Consider the following 21,211-nt stretch of genomic DNA (forward strand, 5'->3'; position numbering starts at 1 on the left):
TCTTACAGCAGCATCACATTTCTAGTAACGAAATCTGTTTTACTTTTCTATTGGCTGTTCAGTTGGTTGTTTAGGGTTTATAGTTTTCATCTTTAACTTAGTAAAATCTACCTTCAAATGATATTGTCACCTTACATATAAAAACTTTAAAATAATATACTTTAATTTGTTAACTTCTCAGCCTTTATGCTATGGTTTTCATATATTTTACTATATATGATGTAAACTTCACAACATAATGTTATTAGGTTTGCTATATACAATTACCTTAAAAAAACTAAATAATGAGAAAAAATATTTATATTTACCATGTTGTCCTCCCTTATCTGTGGGGGATAAGTTCCAAGAACTCCAGTGGATGGCTGAAACCGTGGATAGTACCAAACTCTACATATACTGTGTATTTTTGCTATACATTCATACCTATAATAAAGCTTAATTAATAAATTAGGCACAGTAAGAAATTAACAATAATTCCTAATAATAAAATGGAACACTTACATTATTTTTTAATGAAAGTTATGTGAATATGATTTCTCTTTCTCTCTCTCTCAAATATCTTATTGTGCAGTACTTACCTTTCTTCTTTTAATGATGTGAGATGATTATGCAATGCATGATGAGATGAAGTGAAGTGAATGACATGGGCATTGTAATGTAGCATTAGGCTAATACTGACCTTCTGGTAATATGTCAGAAGAAGGATCATGTCGATGGTTGGATGTCAGGAGCAGACAATATTGATGGTTAGGGATCCTCAATATCAGAAGTTCCCCCCCTACCCCTACCCCCAGTCTTTTCAGAAGAACATTGTAATCAGAGGTTGTTGTCTTTTTCTTTTTAACTCATCAAAGTGTTGCTGCAGAGATTGTAATTCTTTGGTGATCATATGGATAACTAATGCTGCATTCCGTCCAAGGATCATATTATGTAATTTTGTAATGTCTGTGCAATTCAAAACACTTTGGCAAATTTTGGTAATGTTTACATTGCTGGTTCTGCTTCAGTTTCTTCATCATCTTCCTCTTCCTTTGTAGATGACTCAACCAGTTCTTTCACTTCCTCATTCGTTATCTATTCTCGATACCTTCAATATGTTCTTCTACTTCTTCATCAAGCGTGTTGGCAAATCTTTCTTCACCAACTTGTCTTGCTATGTGAATGATATTTCTAACATCTCCATCGATCCCGTGGAAGCCTTTAAAAATCATTCACGACTTCCCTCCATGAGTTCTTTCCCTAGGCATTTACAGTTTCTTGTTTTAATTCATCCAGTGAAGCTTTGATAAATGTTACTGCATCAGCAGTAGTGAATGATTTCCACCCCTGCATTATGCCCAGATTAGAGTCTGCATCAATTGCTGATCAAATGTGGTCAAATGCCAGGTGTGTGTGTGTAGCCTTGACAAAACCAGTGATGCTCTGGTCAGGAGGCTAAAGCGATGAGGTTTTATTTGATGGTAAAAATACAACCTCAACATTTTTATCTTCACAGTAAACAAATTTAGAATGGCCAAGTACCTCATCTATTGTTAATAGGACTTCAAATTCCAACCCTTCTTCTTCCAAGTATATTTTCACTGCTGGGATGAAGCATTGGTGGAACTGTTCCATAAACGAGATGGCTGTCGTCCATACTTTTTGACTATATTTCCAGAACTTGGGCAGATAATTTTTGTTTTTGAATTTGAAAATACATGAGTTCTTTGCTCTGTACACTACTCCTTGCTTTATAATATGCACATAGTACTGGAGTTAATCTGTCCTTCCATGTTTTATGCCCTGGTGCCTCCTTTGCACTTTTATGAATGTAGGTTCTATTGCATGTCTTCCTCCAGAAAAGCCTGGTTTCATTGCAATTGAAGACTTGGTTTGGATGGTATCCTTTCTCCTTAATTAACTCCTTCCTTCCTTCCTTCCTTCAACAGTTTCATGGATAGAAGATTCGTTTTTATCATAGATCTTAGCAACCTCAGCATGTGATTTTTATCCTTTTTTTCATTAAACTGAAAATTTTCACCTTTTCACTTAAAGGAAGCATTTTTCTGGCTTCTCATTGACACTTTGGGGCCATTATTAAGCAAGATAAGGGTTACTTGAATGCAAGCACTGTGATACCATGACAATCCATATGATACCCGAGACGGCTATTAAGTGGCTGAAGGATGGGGAGCATATACAGTATGGATAAGCTGGATAAAGGGCTGATTCATGTCCCAGGTGGGATGGCGTGGGATGAAGTCAGATTGTGTGAGATTTCATCATGCTACTCAGTACATCGTACAATTTAAAACTTCTGAATTGTTATTTCTGGAATTTTTCATTTAATGCTTTTAGGCCACGTTTGACTGCAGGTTACTAAAACTGTGGAAAGCAAAGCCATGAATAAGGGGAGACTACTGTACTGTTGGGAAAGGTAGTTTCATGCATGTAGTCTTTTGACTCCCTGCTTGGCCACATAAGAGTGGGCATTGGGCCTGGAACACTTCCTTACGAAGAACTAAAGAGCCCACATGGCCTGTGTTGGGCTTATTGCCTGTGTGGAAATATCTTTCTGTTTTAGATTCAATGACTATTCCTTTGTTTTACTTAAGCATGTGCATCAGTGGTCCTCAGGCATGCTCCAGCTTCCAGTATTTCAAATTCTACAGGGGAGGGTTCTTGGTCCTTCCTCAGTGGCATGAGAGGGGTGCTCATAGCCATGGGGACTGATGCACACTATTGAAGCTGACATTGCTCTGTCTCTTCTATATGTAAGTAAAGCCTTGCTCCCATCTAATGATCGACTGCATTGTGTTCTCCTTGTCAACTCTGATACAATGGGCAGGAGTGTTTAAGTTTCCTCCTTTGAGATTGGTAACCAGTACATGGTGTTCTGCGTAAGAGGTATCAATTCTAGTTTTCTTCCTTAATTTGTGTATTTCTATATTTTCATCTGGTATCATTTTTTTTCCTGCTTGGAGGATTCTTTATCACTTTTTGTTGTGCAGGTCTGCTGTTGATGTGTTCTTGAAACTCTTTGATTTCTAAAAAACATTTTTTTCCCCCTTCAGTCTTGAATGATACTTTTTCTGGAGAAAGAATTCTAGGTTGACTTTTTCTCTTCTAGTACTTTAAAGATGTTGCTTCTTTGTCTTCTGAGGTTTGCATGGTTTCTGATAAGAAGTCTGCTCTCCTCCTTATTCTTCTGTGTAATCTGCTTTTCTCCTCTCTCTGTTTTTAAGATTTTCTCTCTATCACTGCTTTTTAAATAATTTGATTATGATACGTCTCAGGCATAGACGTATTTCTTTATATTGCTGTGGTTTTGGGAGTATATCATTTTCATAAAATTTGAAAAAAATTTTGGCTATTATTTCTTCAATTATTTTTTCTCTTGCACACCTTTCTTCTTCATCATAAACTCCAATTACAAGCATATTATACCACTTTAAGTTGTCCTACAGCTCACTAATGATCTGTTCATTATTTTTTAGTCATTTTCCCCCCTCATTATTTTAGTGTTTACTGATCATCAATATATATTAGTTTTTTTTCTGAATAGGAAAAATCTCCAAGAGCTCGTTTTTAAGCTAGAAAATTATTTTGAGATATTAACAATTTTCATTAAAGTTCATTATTATACTTATTTCCCATATTTTATGAAGATTTATTATACCAATCCTATTTTTCCTATACATCCTGCAAGTTTTGTTACATAGTGAGGTGATTTTCAGGAAGGCATATGCCACATTATGGCAGAACTGACTATAATTTATCAGAAGAATTTAAATGTTTTAATACATTAGCTTATATACAACTTATTTTCAGTAAAGCACTATTACAAACAGTCCAGCTGTATCATTAATTTGGTTTTGCTTGTATTTAGGTAATTTTCCTTGAAACATTGTATAGTGGCTTTCAGAGTAAAATGGAAATTTTAGTAATATATGTTATCTTATATTTCCCTATAATTTATCGTGTCCTTAACTATTTATTTTTGGCTTATATAAAATTACACAGAAAACAAAACCTAAACATGACCGAACAAAGAAAGCTTTAAAAATGGAGAAGAAAAAAGACAAAGGAAAATTTGAGGATTCAGAAGAGTAAGACATGTTATTATTATAAAAAATACATGTTACTATTTTTCTTCCTTGTTAATTTATATTTTTACTTTATACAGACAATTTAAGACCATAAAACATAACTTATTAACAGGTTTTTAAAAACATAAAATTAGCAGATATATATAATTTTATAAACAGACCAGGATATGATTTGGGAAAAAGCTGAAAAGGGAAGAGTAAAGAGCCAAAAGTGGATTAGAGGAGGAGAATAAACTGCAAGATATTCAGGGATAAGTAAACAGAATTAAGTCTTTAAATAATTATAAGGAAAAAGGGTTTATATTGTTTCCTTGATGGTTGCACTACTGCTTTGTAATTTGTTAGCTCTCCAGTCTGGGCTGTTCTTTTCCACTGTACTTTTTAATTGTACTTATTTTTATAAAAAATAGTTATCTATTTTTTGTGTATATGGATTATTGTGAAGTGGCTTTTTTAAGTGAATATTTTCTTTAGTGTTATAAAATAATTATATTTTAAATTTACTTGGTCAAACCCTAATATAAAAAATATAATTTAAAAAAGAAACTATTAATTTAATCTTTATAGACTTTCACAAATTCTGAGAATAAATTCATTGGACAAATAGCTTTGACCTTTGACTTACAGAAGAAAAAGACAACCAGAGAAAGCAAAATAACCAATGCACTTTGAAAATCTCAGTCTTTTCCCATTTTCATCATACCAATGAGAAGTTAGCTTGAGAAATGTTATTCAATTGTTTATCATTTAACTTGAATGGATTTTATGGCTTTTAAAATAAACTTTAAAATATTTCATTCCTTTAAAATGATTTAAAGTCCTCCCCAAGAAAGCAAAGCAATGATGCCTTTTAAAATATAATAAAATCTAAAACATTTTTAATTATAGAGGGATGTCTCCAGACAAGCAACTTAAAATGAAAGAAGATTTGCTTCAAGTCCAGGTAACATATACACTCTCTCTATGTGGCTATATTTGATTAATAAGTGCTCTGGTAATTATATGTACAGACAACATTAGTATGCATGTGAATATTGGGGTGTGTGTGTGTGTGTGTGTGTGTACACTAAAATTCTTCCTAAGATATATCTTTATTGTTGGTTAACTTTCCCCAGAAAGTTTCAGAAGATAAAATTGTAAATCCAGGCATATTTACTGTCAAGATTATGAAAATTACAGGCAATATCATGGAGGAATGAATATTATATTTGGAGTCAGAGGGAACTTACTAGTCATGTGACTTTGAAGAAGTCCTTTTAACGTATTTGAACTTCATAGGTTCCATCACCAAAATGGGTTAAACAATAGTTAATCTAATCTATTTTAAATAGGTATGAGTCTTTTAATCAGCTATAAAAACGAATGAAATACTGCCATTTGCAACAACATGGATGGACCTTGAGAGAATTATATTAAGTGAAACAAGTCAGGCACAGAAAGAGAAATACCACATGTTCTCACTTATTGGTGGGAGCTAAAAATTAATATATAAATTCACACACACACACACACACACACACACACACACACACACACAAACCGGGTGGGGGGGAAGAAGATATAACAACCACAATTATTTGAAGTTGATACGACAAGCAAACAGAAAGGACATTGTTGGGGGGGAGGGAGGGAGGGAGAAGGGAGGGAGGTTTTGGTGATGGGGAGCAATAATCAGCCACAATGTATATCGACAAAATAAAATTAAAAAAATAAATAAATAAATAAAATAAAAAAATAAATAAATAGGTATGAGTCATAAGGAGTAAATAAGATGTTTCTTCAGAAACTGTAAACTATATGGCCCACTTTGTTTTATGTGATCCAATAATAGGAATACAAGTAACTTGTGATTTCATTTTAGCTTTGGAATATTTTTTTTTCTTTTGCTACAAGTTAATTTCTTAATAACCATTGTAGCATCATACTACCCATTTCAGTGAGTGGCTGGAGTCAAGTGTCCCACAAGTACATACCCACCTGAATGATTCAAGAACTAGATAACATAAATTGGGAAAAAATGAGAGTGCCATTTGAGGTACTGAATATAAAATGTACAACTTTGTGGCATTAGTTTCCTATTGCTGCATAATAAGTTGCCACAAATTTAACAGCTTAAAACAATTTATATTATCTTACAGTTACAGTGGGTTAGGAGTCTGAGCATGGGTTAGCTGTATCTTATGTTTGGGGTCTCACTAGGATGCAATCAAGGTGTTGGCTGGGCTCTATTCCATTCTTTAACTTGGGGGTCCTCTTCCAAGCTCAAGTGAGTATGATAAACATGGCCTTTTCCACAGGCAGTTCATATCATGGAAATTTGCTTCTTCTTAAGGCCAGTCAAGAGTCTCTCTTGTCTGCTAAAAAAGTCTTATATAATGTAACTTGATTATGGGAGTGACATCTGTCACTCTTGCTATATAAGGTAGTAGAGAGAGTAGCATCTCATCACTTTGCAATATTCTATTTTCTAGAAGCGAGTCACAGATCTCACCCACACTCAAAGGGAGTGGATTATACAGAGCATAACCCCAAGGGTTAAGATCATGGGGCCATCTTAGAATTCTGCCTACTGTACTTACCAGCTCATTTTGTATACTTAAAAAAATGTGTAATTGTTTTATATTATTGATATCAGAAGTCTTTAATGTCCTTTAAAATTATTTTTTTGGAATTTAAAGTCAAATTTTCTGTGTAGGTATAACTTTTTTTTCTGGAGAGAGTATCTATGGATTCAATGAGAATTTGAAAGGAATTTTTTTCCTTTCCTCAACACTCTATTATGAACCACACTGATGTAGACCATTTTACATAGATCACAGGAGCTAAAAAGTGACCTGCTTAGGAGTAGAGAACAAATTATTGGTGAAATCTGAGCTGCAAACATGGCTCTCTGAATCCTATTGAGCATTTGCAATAATAATGAAAGTTTATTCAGTTTTGTTTCCTCATGTGAGCATGAATAATACAATCAGTTTGTATTATTATATTTCTGTTCAAGTAATTATAATGCTTATAAATGGTTTAGTAAGTCACATAAAACTTTATTTAGTTTTTAACGGAATTATTAGTTGTTCACCTCTTATCTCCAGGACCATTATTCCAGTAATTATTCTAATGTTTATTTAAAGTATATGTAGGTAAACATCCATTTGTACCGAAAGCTGTCCTCATGTTGTACAAATTGTGCCTGAACAAGGGTGCTGGGCTAAGGAAAAAGCGGGTGTTGAAATCTATGCTTTATTTGCCAATTATACACCCTGGCATAGGGATGCATCTGCCTGGAAGAAAGGTCCTTTTTTTCATTCATCAAAGACACTGTACAGATTAGTAGTCAGTAGACATAGTTGTACTTAACAAAAATTATGCTTAGATAAAATTATATAAAATATTTTTATCTTGTTAACTTTATATTTTTAGACTATGTGTTATAATAATAGAGTGCATTTACTCTAGGCAAGTATCTACTGAGTGGGTGAATTTGCAGCTTTATGATATGGAGATAAGAAAGGAAGGACAAATGTATTTTTGTGACCTAAAATTTTATAAAATGGAAATATTTATACATATTGAATACTCTGTGAATTAAAACATGTATACCATATTTTTGCACCCTAGATACAATTACTCCTATTCCATTTTTAGCAGAGGAAACTCAGGGGAATTAAATAAGTTGACCAGGTTCACAGAGTTATTAGGTGCACTCTGGTAAAACTGGATAGCCCAAGGATTCTCTCTTTATGTAGGCGGGGCTAAAATGACTAAGAACATATCTTCAAATATGATGTCCCCATTTTCTGTTTCTTTTCAAAGATAATCCCTTTTCTAAAATTACAGAAATTTTATTTAGTTTCTTCTATGCATAGTGTTAAGAGCTCTGTTTTTCCATTAAAACTGCTTACCACTTACTCACAGATGTGAAATCCCTAGTGCAAATATAAATAGTAACTGTAATTACATTCTATATGTACTTGAATAAATTGAATAAATCTGTTGCATGTAGCATAGTATAAGGTAATATAGGTGGTACATAATCGATAAAGAAATATTTTTTCCCCTGAATTTAAGACCTCTAAAGAATTTTGAAGCTGAAATATGTTAGTACATATTGGAGACCTAATGTCTCCAACTAATTCAAATGTAATAAATGCACACACAAAAGGGGAACTATGGTGTAATAGTTAAGAATGTGGAGATCGAAAATGGGAGGGATTTTTCAATAGGAGTAACAGTATGTGGGAAGACTTAAGGGAACAAGGGCTATTTAGGAAAATATAAGGGCTTGGGTGTGATAGGAATTTTGGATTAAAGAGAGCAGTAGTAGGAAACCTGATAAGAGCATGTGGGAATGACATCAGTAGTTTGGATTTTAAGGAGGTAATGGAGACTTAGTGAGGAATATTAAGAATGATCCACTTGGGCTCGCTGGTTAGCTCAGTTTGTTAGAGTGTGGTGTTGACAACACCAAGGTCAAGGGTTTGGATCCCCATACCAGCCAGCCACAAAAAAAAGAAAAAAAAAAAAAAGTAAAAAGAATGATCGGCTTGCCATTTTTTATTGAGATCATTCTGCCAGCCGTATGAAAGATGAATTTTGGAGTAGAGATTGGATTTTGCAGTCAGGGAGAATAATTAGAGAGTTTTTATAATGGTTTAACTGAGTGATAATCAAACTAGTTAATTATAAGTTGTATGAATTTATTAAGATACAATTATAAATAGTATTTCTTATAATATAAATTGTACTGTTGCCAAATAGATTTAATTTTATCAAAATATTCATGCTTTCAAATTAATATAGTAAATATAATGCATTTTTAATCAGAATTTAAAAATAACTTTTTAAAAAGAGGTAAATACTTTGAAAATTATATGGAACTTATCTGTAAAATCGTCTAGAAGCCTTATTAAAAAATGGTAGCTGCTTTACTGTTTTTCCAATTCTTTCAGTGGTTATTGATACATCTGTTTTGGTCATTTGTATTTTGATATAAATTCATCTGTTTGTAATGGTTTTTCAAATTTGTTGCTTAGAATTTTATACTATGTTATCTTGGGGTTTATTATTTTCTTTTTTTCTGTATCTGTAGTTTCTACCTCCTTTCCAATTTCTTTTCCACTTATAAAACTATTTGTCTTTGCTTTCTTCTTTTGTTTTTAAGCAGGTTGTCAGTGGAGTATATATTACAAGTATTTTCAGTTAACCAGTTTCGGATTTCATTGAGCCATTCTGCTGTTTTATTTCCTGTTGCTGTTATTGTTTTCTATATAATTATTTCCCTCTTTTATTAATTTCTTATACCTTTTTTCTTTAGCATTTTTAGTCCCTTTTCAAATTTTTATTAGTTGTATACTTAATTCCTTTTTTTATTCTTTTTTAATTTTTATTTTTTTAATTCAAAATATTTTGACATTTATTTGTACATATATGTGGGGTACAGCATGTTATTTCAATATGTGCATATACTGCACAATGATTCATTTAGGGTGGATATCATAGTTTTGTACCCATTAGTTCCCTCTTCCCCCTGCCTCTGGTAACCATTTAATTCATTTATTTTTAGGTCTCATTTAATAATAGTGAACACTATCCAGGATATACATTTTTCACTGAATACAGCTTTATTTTTATTTCATAGGTGTTTAAGTTTTTCTTTGTTTCAAAAAATGTTTTTAGTTCACTTTTTCATTGTTTATATTTTGTAGAGTTAACATTCTCGACTATTTTCTTTATGATTTTCTTTATGATCAAGTGCATGTTTTTGTTTTCATTATCTATTGCTCTATAATATACCAAAACGTAGAGGTTTAATATATCATTGATTAATTATTTCTCACGATTTTTGGGTCGGTTGGGCCCAAGTGGATGGTTCTTTTACTCTATATGTTTTATCAGCTGGGATCACTCATGTGGCTTTATTCAGCCATAGAATGTTCAAAATGGCTTCCTCATGTTTGGTGGTAACTATAATTACTAAAGGGTGAATCTTTTTCTCTCATGTGGTCACTCATCATTCAATAGTCAAGCCCAAGCATCCTTACATGGCATCTGGAACTCAATAGGTCAAAAGCAGGAGCTGCAAGATCTCTTAAGGCCTGGGCTCACAAGCCTTAGAAGGTCATTTTCATCACATTTTATTAGTTAAAGCAAATCACATGGCTGGATGACTCAAAGGGAGGGGAAATAGATTCCACCTCTCAATGGGAGTAGTGGCATGTGCATATGGGGATCAGAAAAATTATAGGTGGTCATTTTTAGAAACAGTATGCTGGAATCTTCTCTCTCATCACGTTAACATTTCTCCCACATGCAAAATGTATTCATCCCTTCTTCCTAAAGTCTCATTACATTCTGAAATTAGCTTGAAGACCAGGATCTTATTATCTATACCCAGCCCAAATCTGGATGAGGCTTCTTGGCACAGCTCCCCTTGACCTAGAGATCTGTTATCTAAAAAGGGTAAGTTATTTCTACTCTACTCCTCCAACACATCTCTAATATATACTGCTGAGATAAGGATAGAATAGTTACAATAGACACTATTATTCAAAAAGGGAGAAAACAGAGGTCATTGGTCCATAGCAATTCTGAAATTCAACCAGAAACATGTCACTTGTTCTCTTGATTTTCAGGGTGAGAAATATACTTTGATTAGGGAGCAATTTTGCTCCCTGGGAGTGGTTCCCTAATCTCTTGTTCTAAGTGGCTCTTTATTTTGCAGTATGGTATATTGGTTCCACCCTCTAAGTAATCCTTCTTTTTCTGTAAAAGTGGTCAGTGTTTGCAGCTGAATAGCTCTCTTGGCCCCTGATCACAGCAAACTTCGGCCTGGAGACCTCTTTTCATTTTGAAATATCTCTTTCCTTATATCTCTAATATGGGGTATTTGTCTTAAAAACCTTGTGCATTCCCTGTATGTTATTGTGCTGCTTCTTTTCCCCAAAGGCACATTCATGATTCTTTTGAGATAAACCTCTTTTTACTGAAGGTATATTAGGCATCTGCAGGACAATACCCTCAGATTATTAAGAGCCTTGTTGTCTAATTAGAAGGGTCCCAGAAAAATCTCTTTAAATCTTTCTGAGGTATTAAGAAAAGGTCTTATAGTCATATCCTTCGTTTGACTTTGATCTGAAGATGTATTTTGTTGTCAGTACTATGGCATTTATCTTTGCCCTAAAGTGATTTATTACTTTGAGAATTATTTTTGCAGGCTAGAGATACTGTCCTGGACCTACTGTATGTTTTCTAATTTCTGCTTTAAAATTGAAGAATTCCCTCTTTAGCTCATCTCTCTTCTTGCAGTACCTTATTCTATGTCACTAATATAAGCCAGATAGTACATTCACCATTCTGGTTGGAAATTTCCTTAGTTGGATCTACAAGTTTTTAGGCTACTCCAAGGCCTGAGTCTTGTTAATTGTTCTGTCATTACATAAAAGAGCCCCTCCCCCCTTTCTAGCTTCTAATATCAATTTTCCAGCCTCACTTCCTTTTATAGCCTCCACTAACAGATTGTTTGCTAGTCTTTGACCATAGCCATTTTACTACTTTTATCATCCCCATCAAATAGTTTCTTTACCAATTTTCCAACCTCTGCTTGCCTGCTGGACCCAAAGCCAATGCCACATGTTTTAGGTTTTTGTCATTGTATCACCCTACTTTCAGGTATTTCTGTTGCTTCATGTCAAGCTACCACCAAAATTAGTACCTTAAAACAATAATGATTATTTCTCACAATGGGTTTGCTGGGATCAGCTGGACAGTGTTTGATGTCATGTTGACTGAGGTCATTTATGTGGCTACATTCAGCTGGAGCTTGAAACACCCAAAATGGTTTTTCTCACGTATCTGATGTACCATCATTCATTAGTCTAGGCTACGTTTCTTAACATGGTGACTGGAACTCCAGTGGGGAAAAGCAGACCAACAAAGTTTCTTACCAACTGAGATTGGATGTCTTTGAAGTTTTTTTTTTTTTACCACATTCTGTAAGGTAGTCATGAGGCCAGTTCATTATCAGGAGGAGGAGTAGCATGCACATATAGGGTGAGAGGAATTGTTGGCAGCCATTTATTGAAATAATCCTACACAATATTTAATTTTTGCAAGTGTTCTAATGACATAAAATAATACCCATTTTCTATCGCTAGGTATACCAGTTAGCTTTTCTTAAATAACAAATTATTCAAAAACTTAGTGACTTAAAACAGCAGATTCACTATTTCTTTTAGTATCTGGATAGGTCTTCTCTCTGGCAGATGCATCTCAGGATAGATGGTCTAAGATAGTTTTACTCATATGTTTGATGTTCCATCTGGGACATCTGGGACAGTTGGGATCTCTTTGTGGTCTCTTATTTTCCAGGAGGCTAACCTTGGGTAGTTTACAGAAGTGTTCCCACGAGTAAGAGAGTGAAACAAATCTGAAAGATCCCTTGAGGCTTAAGCTCGGATCTCACCGTGCCACTTGCATTGTATTGTCTTTGCCAAAACAAATCACAGGCCAGCTAAATTTCAAGGAGTGACTCCACCTTTTCATGGGAGCTACTGCAAAGAATTTATGGCCATTTGTAGTCTACCACAGTGAGGTATACAATCTCTCTCTCTTCTTGTATATAAAATTTAATTAAATCTAGATTTGTTTTATTTTTATTTCTCTATATCTTTATTAGTTAGAAATAGGCTAGGCTGATATATAAAGACACCCCATATAATTCAATGGCTTAAGGTAGAATATTATGTTTTTCTCATGTAAAGTTTAAATAGATGGTTTCAGTGGATATAGTAGTTTGATATTATCTGAGACCCAATCTCCTCCTTACTTTTAGCCCTCATTTCTTTTAGAAATTTAGAAATTTTTACCAGCTCTGAAAATTTTTATTTATCTCGGGGAATTTTTCTTTTCTTTTTTAACTGAAACATAATTGATTGTACATACCTGTGAGGTTCAGCATAGAATATCATTATCTGTGTGCAATATACAACGCTCAAATCAGGATAATTAGTATATTTAACATTGCACAACGTAATCATTTTTTGTTGCCCTATATGAATTTCTTTCTAACTTCCCTTCTCTCCCTTTCCCACTTCTAGTAGCCTCAGTTCTGTTCTCAACAAAGTTTTATTTTGTTATTTCTTTCATTATTATTTAACTTTCTTCTTCCTTTTATCCCTCTGGAACTCATATTTGAATATTATGATTTCTATATCTGTTCTTTAACTCTTCTATCTCTTCAGTTATGGCTTCTATTTGTATGTTTGTTCTGTGCTATGAGATCTTTCATTTACTTTACAAGATTTCTTAATCTATAATCTATTCTCAGAAGTAGTTTTTTTTTCTTTTCACTTCCTCTTGAATTTTAAGATAAAAATTATATTTGTGTTGTTTTAAAAAGTTTTTCTTGGTGACTGGTGGATGCGGGAATCTGAACCCTTGACCTTCGTGTTGTAACACTGCACTTTAGCCAGCTGAGCTATCCTGTTTTGTTTTTAAAAATAATTTTTAGGAGACCTTAATTTAGGGCTCCAATTACATTTATCAGAGAACTGCATCAGCATTCCAATGTTTTCTTTCTAATTATTATCTATCTGTCCCTTTAGCTCTGCACTAGGAGGGCCTACCTCTTTGGATTGCTCAACTTCCTCTCTGAAGTTACTTAGCCTCATCAGATGGTCTATTATATTTTTGTACCTGTTTATGGATATGAATTTCCTTAACACCTCATAGGCTGTATACTGAGATCTCTTGAGAAGTGGTTAGAAGGTTTATTTTTGTCCCAATTATTACTTGCTTCTGCTTTTGTAGATGCTATAAAATTTCAATTTCCTCTCTAATTTCAATGAGAATAAAATATAGATTTAAAGCTTTCGTTTCTTAAAATAACTCTTTCAGAAAAGTGGCATATGCTCTACCCTTTAAAGATGATTTTCTATTTTTGTTTGGCCTTCATTTTTTTTTGATAAGAAGCAGTCATTCAATTCACCATTTCCCTGTGTGTAATATGTCATTTTTCTTTGTCTGCTTTCAAGATTTTCCCCTTTTACTTGGTTTTCAACAATTTAACATTGTTGTGTGTGGGCATGATTTTTTTTTATGTATCTTGAGTATTTAAATTTCAGCAAGTTTGGGAGATTTTTAACTATTATTATTTAGATACTTTTCTACCTGGATCTCTTTTCCTTAGGGGACTTCAATGACATGTTAGATACTTGATTTTTTCCCACATATATCTCAGTATTTATTATTTTTAAAAAATCTTTGTTCTTTGTGTTTAAACTGGATAATTTCTATTGATGCATCTTCAGGTGGTTTGACTTTTTCCACTGTCATATCCATTCTGCTTCTATGCCCATATATTAAATTTTTAAATTCAAATATTTTAATTTTCAGTACTAGAATTTCCATTTGGCTTTATTTTATAGTTTGTATTTCTCTGCTGATATTTTCATCATTTCATTCATTATGAGCATATTTTCCTTTACATTGGGCATTTTTATAATGGTTGCTTTAAAAGTCTTGCATGCTAATTCTAAAATCTGGATTATCTTGGGATCACTCTTTGTTGATTGTTTTTTATCTTAAGTCTCATTTTTCTGTTTCTTCAAATGTCAAGTAATTCTAAATTGTATCCTGGATATTATAAATATCACGTTGGTACTCTGGACTCTCTCATTTTTCTGATAATTGGTACTGTTTTTTCTTCTTTAGTATATAATTAGCATGATTTCGTGCAAAATGCAAATTCTGTATTTAGGTAGAAGCTCAAATTGCACTTTAGTTCTTTTAGCTTTTGCTAGGCTTCTTAGAGTCTTCTCTATGCATATATAGTTCAGGTGTCAGGGAGATTTGGGTAGAATTTATACAAAGAATTTGGGGCTTCCTGTCTCTGGCTCTCTTCTTTGTGTGACTTTCCCCTAACCTTTCTAGTGGGTGTGGTTATCCTGAACTTTGTCTTCTGGTTTGTAAGTTATAACAACTCAAGTTTTCTGTAAGTTATTAGGTGCCCTGTATGGTTCAGATAGGGCTTGCCCACAAACTAAAAGCCATGAAAATGAGACTGTTACCTCAGACTTTTCCCTTCTTTCAAGTGTTACCTGCCTTCAAGAATCTGCATACTCATGATTGCTCTCCAGTGTTGATATTTGTATTTTGTCCAGAGTTTAAGGGTGTTATGTGTAGCAAAGTTTATTCAGTGGGAACTTGCTCTGCCATTCCAGAAGCAGAACTGGGGACTTTAGATGTGGTCCTCAAACTCTCCCCATCTGATGGAGAACTCCTTCTCACAAAGTCAGAACTATGTTTATTTTGTGTTAAGAGTAGAGATTCTTATTTTCGTAAAATTTGAAATGTTTCTATTTAAATGTCTCAGACCTAGAGAAAAGGAGAAATAAAATGTTTAATTTACTTTAGTTGTAATTTTCCAGGATGTAATTTTATGTAAAATGTTTAATTTAAAGTAGTTGTAATTTTCCAGGATGGACAATTTGCTTGTAGAAAATTAATAGGGAGATAGCTTCAGGTATTATCCACCATTATGCCTGAGTTAAAGTGTATGCTCAAATCATCATGTTGGCTATCTACAGATTTTAGAAAAGTAATAATGGTAAAAAGAAATTAATAGAAAATTACCAAGGTGAATACTTTCTCCTCTTATTACTTCCTAGAAAGTAGCACGTACTCTGGAAATTGAGAACAAAGTTCTTCAGGAACAACTGAAACAGGCTTTACAGGTAAAGTATATTGCAGTTCTTTAAAATTGTTAACTGGTGAAGAAAATATCCATAAGGAACTTTTTAAAAGAATAATTTTGGTCAGACAAATTAATAGGTCCGTACATTGTACTATATTGTCAGGTATAAAATATATTTGTATTTTGCAATAGGAATGTGTTAATAAAATTTAATTTTCATTCTTGTTAAAAACACTCAGCTAGAAAGGAAATTAACCTTCTTAATCATACAAAAGCAAACTTCTTCAAACTGATAGAAAATATACTTAAAAGTAAAATACTGGAGGCATTCCACTTAAACTCAGTTAAACTAGTATGCTGGCTCTTACTGCTCTTTTTCGAATTCTAGCTAAACAATAAAAGAAGAAATGAAAAAAGCTACAAACATTTTCATAAGGGGGTAGACAAAAGTATAAGTATTTGTATGTTATATAATTGTTTTTCTGAAAAATACCAGGTAATCATCAGTTATTAATGACGTAGTTCAAAAAGGTGGCTCAAAACAAAATAGAATAGGTTTTAGAATAGAGCAGAAAATAAGAAAGCAATAGATTTGCTTTTTATCAAACCAATTCTTTAGAAAATAATGTTCAAATATGTAATTCAGAAAACATAGGAAAAACGTTATTCATATCAGTCTAGCATGAAATTAGAATAGCATGTTTGACAAAAAATATGCACAATTCTTTTTCTTTTTTTATTGTGGTAAAATATATATAACGTAAGGACTGCCATTTTAAGATTTTTAAATATACTATTGTGAAGAATTAATTAAATTCGTAATGCTGTGTGACCATCACCTCTATATACTTCCAAAACTTTTTTGTTATCCTAAACATAAACTCTATACCCATTAAGCAATAACTTCTCACTATTCCTTCCCCACAATTTCTGGTAACATCCAGTCTACCTCTGTCTATCAAAGTTTTCTCTCTTTTTAATTCATTTTTTCTTAATTGACCCATGATAATTACATCTATTTTGGAGTACAGTGTAATATTTGGGTACATTTATACCATGTGGAGTGATTGTATCAAGGTATTTAGCATATCCATCACCTCAAACATATGTCACCTCTTTGGGAACATCCAAATCCTCTCATTTAGCTGCTTGAAGTTATACAGTTATTTGTTGTTGACTGTAGTCTCCCTATATTGGTATAGAACATTAGAGCTTATTCTTTTTATCTCCTATATTTTTGTATCTGTTGACCACCCTCTCCCCATCCCTCCTTGCTCTTCCCTTTAACAGTCTTTAGTAACCATTATTCTACTCTCTACTTCTATAAGATCAACTTCTTTAGCTTCCACACATGAATGAGAACACACAATATTTCTCTTTCTGTGCCTGGCTTATTTCACTTTATATAACTTTCTTTAAGTTCATCCATGTTGTGGCCAATGGCAGTATTTCATTCTTTTTTATGGCAGAGTAGTATTCTGTTGCATAAGTATCCCGCATTTTCCTTATCCAGTCATCCAGTGATAGATATTTAGGTTGGTTCCAACTCTTGGCTGTTATAAATAGAGCTGCAATAAACATGGGAGTACAGGTTTCCCTTTGACACAATGATTTCCATTCCTTTGGGTTATATAAAGAAATGGGATTCCTGGGTTGAATGGCAGTTCTATCTGTATTTGTTTGAGGAACCTCCATACCATTTTCCATAACAGCTGCACCAATTTACAGTCCCACCAACAGTGTAAGAGGGTTCCCCCTTATCCATATCCTCACCAGCATTTGTTATTCTCTTTTTGATAACAGTCAGTCTAAATGAAGTCAGATGATATCTCAATGTGGTTTTGATTTGCACTTCCGTGATGTTGAGTGATGTTGAGCATTTTTTCATGTGTCTGTTGGCCTTTCGTGTATCTTCCTTTGAGAAATGCCTATTCAGCTCCTTTGTCCATTTTTTAATTAGGTGATTTGTGGGTTTTTTTTTTTACTATTAAGTTGTTTGAGTTCCTTGTATACACTGGATGTTAATCCTTTGTTGGTTGCATAGTTTGCAAATATTTTCTCCCACTCTGTAGGTTGTCTTTTCACTCTGTTAATTGTTTCTTTTGCTGTGCAGATTTTTAGTTGATATAATACCATTGTTTATTTTTCCTTATTTTGCCTGTGCTTTGAGGGTCGTATTCATAAAGTCTTTGCTCAGTCTTATATCCTGAAGTGTTTCTCATATGTTTTCTTTTAGGAGTTTTATAGTTTCAGGACATATATTTAAGTCATTAATCCATTTTGAGTTGATTTTGGTATATGGAGAGAGGTACAGATTTATTTTCATTCTTCTGCATATGGATGTCCACTTTTCCCAGCACCATTTATCAAATAGTTCTTCTTTTCCCCAGTGTATGTTCTTCCCCAGTGTTGCAGATCTGTTGGCCAAAGGTGTATGGGTTGATTTCTGGGTTCTCGATTCTGTTCCATTGGTCTGTGCATCTGTTTTTAATGCCAATACCATGCTGTTCTTGGTTACTATAGCTTTGTAGTATAATTTGAAGTGTTTTGTTTCAAGCTTTGTTTTTTTTTTTTTTGCTCAGGGTTGCTTTGGCTATTCAGGGTCTTTTGTTGTTCCACATGAATGTTAGGATTGATTTTTTATTTCCGTGAAGAATGTCATTGGTATCTTGAGGGGATTGCGTTGAATCTGTAGACTGCTTTGTGTAGTATGGTGGTTTGAATTGTGTTCCCCCTAAACTCATTAAAGCTTGAGTTGTGCCCCCCAAGTTTTATGTATTAGAAATTTAGTCCCCACTCTGACTGTTAAGAGGGTGGGAAATGCTATTACGGTAGTTGAATGGTGGAGCCTTGAAGAGGTGATGGGTCATATGACCATGCAGTAGTGAATGGACTAAAAATGGTGTTCATGGGCATGGTTCTGAGGGCTTTAAAAGGAGAGGAGAACCTGTCTCTCTCTCTCTCTGCTCTCTCTGCTCTGCCATCTTCACAATGTGGTACCCTGCCATCACTGTAACCACCACCAAGACCTTCACCAGGTATTTGAAGAAACACTGGGTAACAGTTATATGGTCTTAGCTAGAGCAAGGCTTTCTAAGCATTATACTTCAAAGGAATGTGTTAATGTATTTGGCTATAGATAAATTCAAAACTTTTTTATGGTAAACTATTCTAATATGTAAAGATAAATAGAAAAGATTTGACATTTTTTTCATATGAAGATACTTTACAAACCTGCAAGAAATATGGATAGCCCTTCAAAGGACATAAATAGGCAAGTCATGATTCAAAAACACACATGAGCGATAAATACATACATGTGTATTCAAACTCACTAGTTATCAAATAGGTGCAATTTAAAGTAATAGTGGCATAGATTTTTTACCTACCATTTTGGTAAAAATTTAAGGAACAAATATTTGTGGGTATATGCAATAATGAGCAATCTTTCACATATTTCTATTATGAGTATGAATTGATACTTTTCTGGAGGAAAATATATAGCAAAACATGGATAGATATAGGCTTTTTACTCAATAAGTTCACTTCTAAAAGTTTATTCTAAAGAATAAAAAAATGTATAGAGATTTTACACAAGTATGTCTGATGTAATATTTTTAATAGCAAAAATTTTGAAATTACCTAAATGTTCATTGATAAGGAATCTGCTAAATAATTTATGGTGCATTATTAAATGTACTTCTGTTACCGGTTCTGATTTAAATGTATTTTAATTGTCATAGAAACATATCTATGGTATTATTTAATGAAAAGAGCATATTATATAAATACATGTAGTATGATCCAATCTAGATAAAACTAAAAAATATATATATATGTATGCCCTAGCTATATTTAGAAATAATTAAGTATATATATCAGAATGTTAACAGTGATTTATCTCTATATGGTGAGATTACTTGTGAATTTTCTTTTTGTTGATCTATATATTCTTTCATATAAATAACTTATGTTATTGTATAACTAAATACAAATTATAAACAGTGACATTTAAAAAAAGATTTTCATTCTGCAAGAAATAAATTATTTTTCATATTTTCTTTCATTCTTTGGTATATATGGATATTAATTATCCTAGTTACAATCTATCACTTTGTATAATGTATGTCTTTTTAAAATATTTATCTTGATTGTATAATAATTAAAACCTTAAAAAATAACAGCCAGGAAAAACTTCTGGGTATAAAAATAACTCCTAGAAGTGTAAGAGGTTTCTTTGTAGCTTTTTATTTTAATTGTGAAGCTTTTAAGGTATTGATTATACCAATGGCTTAACTTAGCTTCCTCCAAATAAGTAAAAATAAAAATTGAAAAATAACGTGGGCATAAATATATGCAAATTCATCAAGGTTGTAGTATTGGCAGGAAAATATCATAGAAAACAGCTCTTGATAAACTGGTACTTTTTAAAAACAGGAAGTGGAAAAAGCTAAGCATCAACTTGCCTATTTCCTAAATCAAAAGGAGTTACTTAAAAGTGAGGAGAAGACCAAGACAACAATGGAAGTGGATATTAGTAAAATGAAAATGAAAGGTGAAGATTCAAACAATATGCCAGTAGAGAAAGAAACAAGAAAAACAATTGTGTCAGTCTCAGGTGGACAAAAGGCAAATGATAAAATCGAAGAACATCCACAGGTAAGGAAATAACCAAAATAGAGATAGTAGTATATACTGTAAGTAATTTATCTTTCATATTATTTTTAACTGCATTTGTATAAATTATTTAAAAAATTCTCTGTGCCTCTTTTGGCACAGGGAGGTATTACCATCTTACCTGTGGTTTCCTTGCTACACTGAGCATAGACATTCAGCCACCAGAAAAGAATATGGAGGACAAACATGAATACTTTTCGTTGACCTGGCTGGAAGTGGTGGTGTACATCACTTTCTTTCATATTCTATTTGCCACGTTTAATTGCAAAGGGAACTTAGAAATGTAGACTAGTCACATACCTAAGAAGAAAAGAAAATTAGTTTGGTAAATATGGAGAAGTCTTTGTTGCAGGTAGGTAAGAATAAAGCCAGCTAATATCTGTATAAAAGAAGCCAAGTTAGATGAAATTCAGGCCTGAAATAAAACCTATAATCAATATTTATGCTATAAGAAAATATCTGTTACATTCACAAGAGGTAATTTATTAATAAGATCACTGGACTCCTAACATTTTTGGTCACACACCTCACTAAACATTTTGAGCATGCATTCTCAAAGTACTTTTTGAAAAATTTGTCAATTACAAAAAAAAACCCCTAGTATATTAGTACAGTATATGATTATATGAACATTATAAGCCCTTCAAGAAGAACATTTAAAAGGATTAGATAACTATGTAGTAGATAAGTTTTAAATAATTTTTGTTTATTAAAAGTGTATAACAGGGGCCGAGCCCGTGGCACACTCGGGAGAGTG

At 33.0% G+C, this 21,211-nt stretch overlaps 1 protein-coding gene across 1 annotated transcript in view; it reads left to right on the top strand.

Moving 5' to 3' along the window:
* CCDC7 (coiled-coil domain containing 7) overlaps window positions 1-21,211 on the top strand; it is a 346,712-nt gene that overhangs the window by 70,846 nt on the left and 254,655 nt on the right. Inside the window, exons 12-15 of the mRNA XM_063101148.1 lie at window positions 4,003-4,088; window positions 4,977-5,031; window positions 15,752-15,817; window positions 20,215-20,436. Coding sequence (XP_062957218.1) covers window positions 4,003-4,088; window positions 4,977-5,031; window positions 15,752-15,817; window positions 20,215-20,436 — 429 coding nt within the window. The remainder of the gene's footprint in view (window positions 1-4,002; window positions 4,089-4,976; window positions 5,032-15,751; window positions 15,818-20,214; window positions 20,437-21,211) is intronic.

The sequence above is a fragment of the Cynocephalus volans genome, chromosome 6 (assembly GCF_027409185.1).
Source record: "Cynocephalus volans isolate mCynVol1 chromosome 6, mCynVol1.pri, whole genome shotgun sequence".
Taxonomy (NCBI): domain Eukaryota; kingdom Metazoa; phylum Chordata; class Mammalia; order Dermoptera; family Cynocephalidae; genus Cynocephalus; species Cynocephalus volans.